General features: G+C 33.8%; 1 protein-coding gene across 2 annotated transcripts; it reads right to left on the bottom strand.

The window, feature by feature from the left end:
• Positions 1-1,067: 1,067 nt before the first annotated feature.
• On the bottom strand, positions 1,068-10,802 carry LOC105139679 (ubiquitin carboxyl-terminal hydrolase 14-like). Of its 2 annotated transcripts, XM_011046222.1 has the most exons (21): positions 10,560-10,802; positions 9,958-10,129; positions 9,103-9,215; positions 8,657-8,996; positions 7,051-7,145; positions 6,265-6,398; positions 6,127-6,183; positions 5,854-5,931; positions 5,667-5,721; positions 5,543-5,581; positions 5,099-5,179; positions 4,243-4,441; positions 4,099-4,156; positions 3,908-4,030; positions 3,734-3,822; positions 3,552-3,641; positions 2,746-2,916; positions 2,484-2,605; positions 2,235-2,367; positions 1,438-1,628; positions 1,102-1,401 (listed from the first exon to the last, which is right to left on the bottom strand). In XM_011046222.1, the coding sequence occupies exons 1-20, from the start codon at positions 10,653-10,655 to the stop codon at positions 1,450-1,452; spliced, it is 2,424 nt and encodes an 807-aa protein (XP_011044524.1). In that variant the 5' UTR covers positions 10,656-10,802; the 3' UTR covers positions 1,102-1,401; positions 1,438-1,449. The 2 variants fall into 2 exon arrangements, with proteins under 2 accessions (XP_011044523.1, XP_011044524.1); XM_011046221.1 differs by having other exon boundaries at positions 1,068-1,628.
• Between the last annotated feature and the right edge of the window lie 859 nt (positions 10,803-11,661).

Below are 11,661 nucleotides of genomic sequence, written 5' to 3'. Positions count from 1 at the left end.
TTAAGATTTAATTTGTTTAAGATTTAAGCTTCATTATTTTATTTAATTTTCCTTTTACGTGTTATCTTGATCTCTTGAACAAGTCATGTATTTAGTAGATTGACCTAAGTAAACTTGGATAGTTTTTTTTAATTTAATATTTTTTTTAATTTTATCTTTTAATATTTGATTTACTGATAATTAAAATTTAGATTATTTTTTTATTGTACTTTCTATTTGATTATCATATTTTCATTTTTTTTATTTTGTTATCAAATAAATATTAAAAAGATATTTTATTTATAATATTTTCAAACATTTATTTTTTGAGTTGATCATTCTTTTTGGTAGTTCTATTTATTTACTGTTATTTTTTATTTTTTAATTATATTATTAAAAAAACCATATTTACTGAACCAAGTTGAGTCAAATTTTTCCTGCTTCTTTAAAACACTAACGGCATTTCAACATTCTTTGTTTTTCTACATTGAATTGTTTATTTTTCTTAATCATATCATTAATAAATTTAAAAAAAGAAAAACATGTTTATCGAAACAATTTGAGTCAGATTTTTCTTGCTTTTTTTTAATATTAGCCGCATTTCCACTTTTTATTTTTGTGTTGAAAAACTTTGATCTAGCCTACAGCTCGATGGAAGCCACCAATCTAGTTACAACTATTTTTCAATTGAAATCAAAAACATAATTTGTAATAATTATCTTATTATAAGTCTAATTGTAAAACATTAATTTTATTTCATTTAAATTAAAAATTATTATGAAAATTAAAGTTATACACTAGCTAAATATAAAAATAAATAATCTTCTCTTCCTTTGCTAAAAAGTACTTGTATATATATAAAAAAAATACTACTTTTTTTCATTTAAAAAACATTGAAAAACTTAAATTAAAAAATTATGGAGATCTTTTTTCTTTCTTTCTTTTTTGACGTTTTACTTTATTTCAGCACAGGTACATAATCTTGTCTCAAGAATTCTCTAATAGATAATTTTTATCAGTTAACTATTATTTAAATAAACTCGTTAAAGGACGCGGGGGGTATAGGGATTGACAGTATTAGAATAGAATGACTAAATAAAGGTTGTTTTTAATACTAGTCTCAATCAAAATATGGAGATACAAAAAAAAAAAGGAAAAAAAGGATGGTAAACGGCTGACAAGGGAGGGAGATGAAATAGACGACAGATTAACTCATGGGTCCATGTACAGATTCTGAGACTAAACTAGGAAATTTAGCAATTAAACAGCAGATGCTGGCAATGTCTAAAAATTGAAGTCAAGTACATAGGAAATTTGTTCTGGCCAAGAGGAAAATACTTACTCCGTGAAGCCGCAAGATGCAAGGCCAAGAACTTCTTGGATAGGTAATTGTCAGTTATCCAAAAGACTGAAATCTCGTTTCTTTCTCGACTGAACATCTCCCATCCAATCCCACAGCTCTCACACATTTCAGCTGTCAAGTCTCTCAAAGAAGTACAAATATCCCATGTCCTTAGGGAGGTTTACGGAGACTGCAACCTTGCTGTCATTGAAGATTGCCCATCTGCCATCTTTCAGTATGTGAGCAACGTAGTGCCCACAGTGGGTGGAGGTTCCCATGTGGCTCACTATCCCAAAAAGTTTGTATTCTGCATTGCGGCACAACAAAACCAACTGTATAATTCGAATATCCAACTACTGGACTCAAATATGCTACCAAGATGGGAAGGATTGAAGAAAACAATGCTTATGTAGACATGTATAATTTAGCAATTAAACAGCAGATGCTGGCGATCCAAAGCAGATACACCACCCTCTAATTAAGCTTGATCCTATATTGTTTTCATGATTTCAGAATATTTAGAAATAAAAGCTCGAGAACAGATTATGACAATGAGACAACTCAATACAAATATACATATGCAACACAATTTGAAGTGAAAGCTACTGAACCACAAAAAGTTAGGTTTTGCCTTTAGTCCTTTCTCTACTTGCAAATATTAAAAGACTGCCATCAAGGCCATTATAATGATTTCTAACAGCCAAATGTACTGTCATGAGTTAACATGGAGGCTAGAGGAAAGAAAACAACTAAAGGGGGAATGCAAATAGACAAAGCACCAGGCTAGATAAGATAGATAGCACATATTCACAATAAACTTTCCATCAATTAAAGGCAGCCACGTAAGATTGTAAACATTTGAGTATCATATGTTTACAATCAATATAATGAAAACAAGGGTTTAAAAACTCACTCCCTCCGCCATCAGGCAGCTCAGTATCATCTGGAGTAGGTTTAGAGCTTGATGTGGAAGTGTCCATGTCAGATGAAACGGAAGCATCAGGATTGTTGAATATCCAATCAGTGGCCTTTTCAATGTCACCACCCTGGAGAGTTCAGAAAAAAAAATTATGAAATTGCTGAACTTTATTGCAATATTTTATACAGCAACATTGGCCAAATGCAATCCTATGCCAAAAAGAACAAACAGTAATATTTTTACCGAAGCCTTCAGTGCCTTCCGAGCAATTTCTTCTTGAAAACCAAATGAAAGTAAGGTATCAACTTTCAATTGATCCACGACTTCATTACCATGTGCGCCCTGGGAAACAGGAGCATCTATATCTGAAAGAAGGAATGTAACCATATCAATTAGCAACACAACATTCTACCTCCCACATCACATCTGCAGAAGCTGAATCTCAATGTGAAGTGAATTTCCTGACATGAAACATTTCACCAAGTTAACAGCATATTTTATATACCTGGGTCATCCATGTGAGAAAGTAACCAATTCATAGCCTCTTCTACTCCAGCATTTGATGAATTTATAGCAGCTTTCTGGCAATGAAGATAGTTGAAACCCATGGAGACAAGCTGGGAAACAATATCCTCGTTGGCCAAAGGCATATTTGATTCCACCTCTGCCTCAGGGGCTATGCAGTATGAAAAGAAAAATTAACTAAAGCAGCTCTAAATCTCTTCACAAAAAGAAAAATGAGAAAGGTATGACCATATACCACCACTAAATGGGGGGCATCCCAAGAGCATAGCTTGCACATCAGAAACACAGCATCAACACTAAGCAACAATTCTACAATTTATTTCTCACACCTTCAATTGAATTGTCGGTGGTTTTTTTATCATGGAAGAAATGTTAGAAGTCGATTCATTTCAGTTTCACTAAAGCCCAACTAACATGCAATCTATTATGAACAATCAATCAAAAGATTTTTCTGGAGAGGATTCAATGATGAGTCATTGTGTAATGTTAGCCAGTGTAGGTGCACCTAGTAACTTGGTGGAAGTTCTAGGTTACACATAACGTTCAGCCTGCCCACCTCTTCTCCCACACCCTCTCCCCAATTTGACAGTATGAAAACAATTTCAAGGCATAGGTGACTTGTGTGTCAAGACCAGACCTGCCACAGCACTGGCACTTATGGCTTAATATGTAGTGTAACTTGACAGGATTAACACGCTGATACATAACCTACAAAGCTGAAAAAATCTAGTTTTCCATACAAGCAATCAAATGAAGAAATTGGAAATTTCAAAACATGTCACATACCATCATCTGGTAACAACTCCTCCCCTGGTTGAAGGCCTTTGCTTCGCATGTAGCTAATGTCTATGATATCAGGAACATCTATGTAGACATCTGAATGGATAAAAACAATCAACAAGAATTATACATCTGTATTAAGAGACCATTGATGCTATGAAAAGTGAACGAGCACCTATAAAATTTACCAAGCTTTTTTGGCACCCAGCCTTCCTCCAAAACAAATTTCCGCATGTGCAACACCAAATAATCGGGGAATGAAGTTAGACCAGCAGTCCTGCAGCACATAGCCACAAAGGTAAAAAAACACTAACTTTGCATCAGTGTGCCTCTGAACACTCTTATGACATCATAAAACATACTTCAGTGCTGTTGTCTTAGCCTTCAAGGCAGTGCTATAATAATCTTGTATCTCCTCTGGGGCTGAAAAATTAGCTAGGCATGCTTCTAGGGGAACCCTTGGACGTACAATTTCATCACTGGACCTGAAACAACTGGCTATTCTAAGCCAAGTTTTAGGGTATAAACAGGATTACTAAACATTTGTACTTACAAATCCTTTCCTTCAGAAGTCTTTTCTGCTTTCAATTTGCCAAAGGCTTCCAGTTCTTCTGGATTCCAAAATATGAAAACCGTTAGCATGTAACTCCATGTATATGGTTCAGCAAAAGAAGAAAGAACAAAGAAGGAAGAACACCTTTATTAGTAGCTTCATGTAGTGGAATATTCAAAGAAAGAATATAGTCAAGCCTTCTATTGAACCCAACTTTTCCAGATGGACACAAGATACGTTCTTCAATTCCAAACTTGAAGCTTCTTGAAGGATCCAATGCAGGTTTCCCACCATTAACACGTTCAACTTGGTCAAGAAAGTGTAGGAAGAATTCCAATGCATCCTACACGTATGTTGACATGATATTTTATGGAATCAGTTCCATGAACAGTAAAAGTTGTGTGTTATGCTCCCCACCCAACTGATGTCTTTATATTGCAGCTAAGTCAATTATTACAAGTATATGTACCATTCTGTGTGATTCTAAATATTTAATTACCTAAGTTCCACCAAACTGACTTCCTCTCTCCTAGAATTTTTTACAAGCATTTTTATGCTATGGAGTTTTCATGTAGGTTTAGTGCATTTTTCAAGTAAGTATATATACATCCTTTCTTCTATCCTGAACATAAAAACTCAGTACTTCAAGACCTCTTCCTACACTTCAGGATCAAACAACAATTGCAAAGATGTATGTAGGGATGACAAGAATCCCCACCCACCCCAACCCCTTTAAAAAAAAAATATGTGAAAGAAACAAGCAAGAAATTTTATCCTCTTGCAACTGAGAAAATTCTTGACGTTAAATAGATACATACATTCATAAACTCAGTTAAACGATAACTTGAGTCTTCTTTGTTCTTATTTTTTTCAACCACAAGAACGAAAATTTCATTCATAATCTCATAACTCAAGTTGGAAAGTTTTCAAATAGCTTGGACAGAACACTTCAGAAATTTCATGAATAGAAGAAAATTGTAGTTTCCATTGATTCATATACCTGTTGCCTCATAGAAGAAAACTCAGGATGGCTGGCAGCAATAACTGCTTTGAACATGCGAGGGGGTATACCTTCCTGTTTCTAATATTTGAAGATGGATAAACGAAAAGAAAAGAGAGAAAATATAAGAGGGTTAAAGTCAAATAAGAAAAACAACAAAGACATGTATCAACAAGAAAATGAGGCATGAAAGGTACTAAAATATCATACTCATTGAGCTATAATCTGTGTTTTAAAAACAGTAATAACTTGACAGTACATTGCATGATAAGCTGAGATTTGCATTTGAAATTGAATAAGAATTTGGTCACTATATCTAAGATATTCAATAAATTAAAATTCTAATAAAGAATCATAACAGATTATTCATCTCATAATGCGATTTAAGAATCTCCAAAAACAAAACCCAGGACTAATAAATGGACAAAAAGTTAGAAAACTTACATTGCTTGTTGAGGTAACGGCATTAGCTTTATCATCATTCTGGACAACAAATAAGAAAAACAAAAATCAATCATAAAAAGAAGGCAATTGTATCAAGCACATGATATTGACCCATTTGCTATACCTCCAGTGCTGGAACCGAGTACTTTCCAGAAAGCATACCATGTGCCAGCTTTGTACTGCCACATAAACTTGTGGCTTAGAATAAATATCAAAGAAGAATAGCAGGAAATGCAGTTAAAAACATAAAAGAAAAGAAAATATATGAAGTGAGCGATTTTCATGGTATTTTAAATGTGCAAGATACTCACAGCTGCATATTCAAGTCTACAGTTGGATCAGCAGGAGCCATCTCAAATGCCATTTTCAAGCTTTGGTTAATGTAGAATCTGAAGACATAATTACATCAAATATATGAGCAAACAAGTAAAATGTTTGGACTCCAAATGAATGTCTGATATCTGTGTACCAAACACATGAAAACATAAGCATTTCATTGCATATTGCACAAAGACATTTATACACAAAGAAACATGTCTTTCAAAGAGTTTCTGCATTTTTACCCATATTTGATGTAAACTAACCGTGAATTGAAGGACCGAGTTGAAAACACAACTTGCATCGTTGCGGCCATGTAGCAGCTGCCAGCCAAAAAGTTAGGAAACAAGAATGTCAAACATATGCATGGTTCACAACAGCACTTTACAAAGACCAAAATTTACCTGTTTCCAAGATTCACAAGTCCTGTATAACCTGGTCCAAAAATGGGTTCCACATCCTGTCCACTTTCTTGAATTCGGTTCCAATCATAGTTGGTGTTCTGGTCAAGTTCCCTCTCAGCAGTTGTCATTTCAGTCTGAAAACAAGAAGTCGATACTGGTACTGGGTCAAACCACAAGGGCGAATCACTATGTGATGAGACACATGGTATCAAATGCCCAAAAACTCAAATCCTCAAAACTTCATTGATAGTTTCAAACCTAAAGCTGTATGTGTGAACCAAAAGTTGTATGTGTGAAATATTAGTAACTAAGACATGATACTGCCAAAACATAACCTAGAGCTGTATGTGTGAAATATTAGTAACTAAGACATGATACTGCCAAAACATATCATTATGGAATAAAATCTTTTACACTGACCTTGTTAGTAGGCTGCAAATGCATATAGATGGACATCTCACACTGTTATTTTTCTTATTCACTGTTTTCAAAAACTCTACCAGATAGGAATAATTAGAACTTCCCCTTTATAATCATACACACAGAATAATATAGGCATAAATTTCCTTATGCTTCAAAGTCAAGGTTAATGTAAAAAGTAATTCCATTTCAGCCGTCACCATACGAGGATAAACAGAAAAACATGCAAATTATCTTGTTTTCTATAACAAATAATAAAAAGTTCAACCTGCATGTCTGCTGTATGGCTTATAAGTGTACAGTAAACAGCACAGATGACAGACCATGTTACTAGACTACAAATACATTTTAGTAGAGATAACTAACCTTTTGTAAGGCTGAAAAATCAATGCCAAAAAATGCCAGATGTTGTGCTAAAAGTGGGTCCACAACACTATCATCCTCTGGATAAGAGAAAACATCTGAGCTGCCACAATGTGTACCCATGGTCAGTTCTCAGGTTCCGTAAAACAAATCCTCAAAGAATAGTTGAAAAGAATCTGGCATGCATAAAATATTAAACCAAAGACAGTTTGGTTTCTCTTTTCTTCAAATTAACAAGACAGTGCATCCAAATGAGAAGAATTAACAATGAAAAGCAAGCAGAGTTTCAAGTTTTCCTAGCCATGTCTCCACCAGCACTTGCACATTTTGCGTATTTTCTATCTTGCTTTAGGAGTTTTATGTGTTTCCTTCAATGCTAAAGTGGGAAGTCTTCCTTTTAAGCAACCATTTAGCACCATTATAGCATGGATTCATTTTCGAGAATTAATAGCCATGCCCTAATAAGTATTAATTCTATCCTTCAACAGTTTCATTTGTTACTCAAAACAAAACAAAAAATAGAACTATTCATATTTCGTAGCTTGGAAACTAATTTTCTACATGTCATTTTACTTCTTTCCAGTTTTATTAGAAACACAACTGCAACAAAGCGAAGCAAATCAAAGATGTCTAAGGAATACCTAGCAACTTTTCATGGAGGCAAATAATTTCTCTGAACATGTGTGTACATAATTAGTGCATATCATCACAAAAAGTAAACTCCCCACTTTCTCCTTCTTTAATAGTCCACTTTGCTAAGATATGATTTCTCGCTTTCCACAGATCGCAATTGCATTTTGTTAATAAGCCACAGTGTATCATCTGCATAAGATCAACTAAAAGCTATTCAAGACAACAAATTGTGGTGGAAGCTTTATGGGCATAAATCCTTATCCTCTTCACAGGATAACTGGGTTTAGACATTTAACTTCCAGAAAAATCTTTTACATGCATAGGTAGACTGCAGAGCTTGTAAATTATTTATCCTCTTCACGACATAATTGAATTAGGACATTTAATTTCAAGCATACAGAGCTGGCTTTTAGAAGGATAGTCACTTTATCTTGGATGTAGTTTTGTTGTCTTGTACAGAAGCAGCACTGAATTATATCTTATAAAGATTTATTCTCCACTAAAATGGTGCACAACCATTAATCCAATTCATATTGTCCAATACATGCCATGATTTGTCCTCACCAACCTCAAGCCACTCATGACACTCAATTAAAGAACAGCCATGAAGCCAATAAGCATGCACAGATATTTATGCAGATAGCTACACTTTCTACCCAGCATCTAACTTCTTCCCCTTTTGGATACCTAATGCCAAACTGGAATTTTGTTTGGCCTTGTCATTTGTTGATGGTTTATACTAAATTTTAACCAAAAATCCCATTCCAGTACACTTATCCATTGTTTAAGAACAAGATATCTAAAACAATAATGCTAATATAACTGCTTGACCAATGCAAGAAATGAACAAAAAGAAATTTGACTTTGTACACGTCATTCAAAAGAAGCATGATTTTGACAGGACTTATATACACACAAGCACATAATTAAGTAAAGAAAATCATTCCAATTCCTTCACAATGCAAGTTGGCATTACCCGCCGCTTCGAGATCAGCAGTAATTGTCCCAAGCTTGACAGCAAGAGGGTAGCTTGTCTCCTTGTAATGTTCAATGGCATGGTTGTTGCCTCCAGTTCCATCCCAATTTTTTCGCCCACAAAGAATCATTCCATCAGTAAGATTTAGCCACAAATTATCTTTTTTGTCACACTTGGCACATTTCCACCTGGATGGTGGAATAACAACACCATTGTCAATCTGTGGTAAACCCATTGCATATGCACTAACTTGCTTCTTATCAGCAGCTATCCAGGCAGCAAGTTGCTCTTTCCTCTCAGCACCTTCAGCCATTATGATAGCATCAACTGCCAACCTCACCTGCAGTGTTAGAAAAATGGTTTTTGTCACAGTAAGGCTTCCTCTGGATGATAAGATATTATTAAGATTAAAAAACTAAAACAAAGATATAGTGACAACAATGCACCTTCTCTGGCAACTCCACTGAAGGGAATGGTAAAGTAACATAATCAGGTAATATCACTATATTGTGATTTTCTTCATATTCAGGTTCATTGTTGTCAAATCCCCCTTCAACACCTACAAATACAAAAAATCACTTAGTTCTCAGCTAGCCAATAATTAAAAGAAAAAAATCGTAACTTTGTTAAGAATTATTAGGCTTCCATATGATAACAGGTAAAGCATTAGGGACACCTAAAAACAGGTGGCTCACATGCAAAAACTGAATGAGGCATACAAAACTTCAAAGTCCATTTCAGTTCGTAACTAAGACTAGAAGTTCATAGTGTAGAAGTTATACCACAGTGGGAAATTGTAGTTTTGAAGAATCCAAAATATCAACTTCAGCATATCTATGTTGACTTTAAAATGAATCTGGTTAGGGTGCTTTTCTCGGTTTCCAAAAGATTCATTGAGAAAATCTATATATTTGAGAGAAGAGGGGTGGGGAGCCATCTGGTGGCAAGCAGAGATGTACTTTCAATGCTTGAAATTCTTTTCCAAGCCAATTCCTCTTATAAGCTAAAGGGGATTTGAAACAAAAACATCTATACCCAAGCAGCACCAAATCAGACCCAAAATCTTAAATATTAGACTGTCAGATTCATTTCAATATAAATACATGTCTTAAAAAATCACTCTTTAACCAATAAAACACATCCATGCAGAAGCATGATTGCAACTCAAACCAACTCATAACCAATTCTCAATAATGAATCCTACAATCTTCTTTAAGAACACCCCAATATTAATCATAAACATTAAAGAATCATGAAATCAATTGAATTATATGCGCAGACCATGACAAATATTTGAGTACCTATAGCCAAAAGAGTTGGTTTCTTCAAAGGCCTATCTTCAGGGACCACCTTCCTTGTTTGCTTTATGTGTAAATAAACCGGGTTTCCAGTCTTCTCATAATTCCAACCCACATAATCTTTCCCAAAAGCAAGAAACGTAGTCATGTCGACAAACAACCCGCCTTCAGACCTCTGGAATTCATCAAAGAAAATGCCAGCAGCATAAGATAGATAGATAGATAGATAGATAGATATATAATAACTGCAATTGCATCAAAATGAACATAAAATATTAAATTAAAAAAAAAGTTTGGCTAGTATTTTCCTCACTTCCATGCTTTTTCAAAAGGAAAAATCATAAAAACAAAATTTGTATTCATTCACTTAATAAGTGATTTTATTTCTTTTTCCTTTCACTTTATCGTGAACCAAACAGAAATACATTTAGCAAACCAGAACAATGTCACAGCAAGCAGCTATTAGAACTTAGAGAGTTATCATCTACATGAATCAGAGTTGTGGTTATTTAGATTATTTTACAAAAAAATATTCGAATTTATTTTCCTCTTTCAATAAAAATTGAACTTTCTTGGAAACCAAACGGAAAGAAAGAAAAGAATACCGGAGTTTCGAAAGAGACGCAGCACTCCTGCTTGTAGATGCGATTAGTTGGTTCGGGGATCCGAACCCGTGAGAGATTTGATCGGAGCAGGTCCATAGGGTTTATCAACTCCAAACGTTTTTTTATTTTATTTTGTTTTTTGAAGAGATTTTATTGAGAGAGGGCTTCTCTTATGTATATATGGAATAATGGAAATATCAGGAGCGAAAAGGGGAGAGAGAGAAGAGGAGAGAGCACACTTGTGTAAGAGAGCACACTGTGAAACCGGTGTCTGAATTTGAATTTGGATACTTCGATTGGACTTTAACAACTTGGGGTCCATTAGTTTTTGGCCCAATATTACTCTATTTTGATTTTTTTAATCATTTCATGAGTTTAATATATTATATTATTATTAATTAACAATGATATATTCTAGTTTTTAATCTATTTCCATTTTCCATCATCTTCAATTTCCATAAATAGAAAATTCCAATCACATTAAAAATAGAAACTCCATAAATAGAAAATTCCAATCACATTAAGGCCTGATTATATTTGCATTTTAAAAATATTTTTGAAAAAATTTAAATTTTTTTATTTTTTATTTTAAATTAATATTTTTTGATGTTTTTAGATTATTTTAATATACTAATTTCAAATATAATTTTTGAAAAATAAAAAAATTATTTTAATATATTTTTAAATAAAAATATTTTAAAAAATAATCACAATCATGCGTATAAATATGCTGTAAATCTTCAACACCCTCAGCTTTTTTCCCCTCCATTTTATCCTTTCCAAGGCACATTGTGAAAGTGCATCAATCAAGGGCTTTACGGCCAAATAGAGGAAGGAGAAAAAAACAAACTTTAAGGTGTGTCTTCTACTTATGTAAGAAGTGGGATGAAAGTGCGCGACAAAAATGGATTCTTTTTTGTGAGCCAAAATCATCCGAGTTAGAGAGTGTTAGCGATTCATTGTGAAGCCAAACTATATTTTTTTTCTTAGTGTGAGTGTGTTTTTTCAACATAGAAAATTTAGGGCTCGAGACATAAATTGATTAAGTTAAATAAGTTATCATTCGATTGGATTAAATAAATTAATTTTATTTTAATTAAAA

Source organism: Populus euphratica, unplaced genomic scaffold (genome assembly GCF_000495115.2).
Source record: "Populus euphratica unplaced genomic scaffold, PopEup_1.0 scaffold280.1, whole genome shotgun sequence".
In the NCBI taxonomy this organism is placed as follows: domain Eukaryota; kingdom Viridiplantae; phylum Streptophyta; class Magnoliopsida; order Malpighiales; family Salicaceae; genus Populus; species Populus euphratica.
Note: the sequence above shows the minus strand (reverse complement) of the source record. Positions and strands in the feature narration are given on the sequence as shown.

Coding starts and splice junctions, on each gene's coding strand:
- LOC105139679 (XM_011046221.1), bottom strand. CDS start 10,655: ATGGACCTGCTCCGATCAAATCTCTCACGGGTTCGGATCCCCGAACCA. Junction 5,722..5,853: donor GTAGACTTGAATATGCAGCT/GTGAGTATCTTG, acceptor TTTATGTGGCAG/TACAAAGCTGGCACATGGTA. Junction 2,606..2,745: donor TTCTCACATGGATGACCCAG/GTATATAAAATA, acceptor TCCTTCTTTCAG/ATATAGATGCTCCTGTTTCC.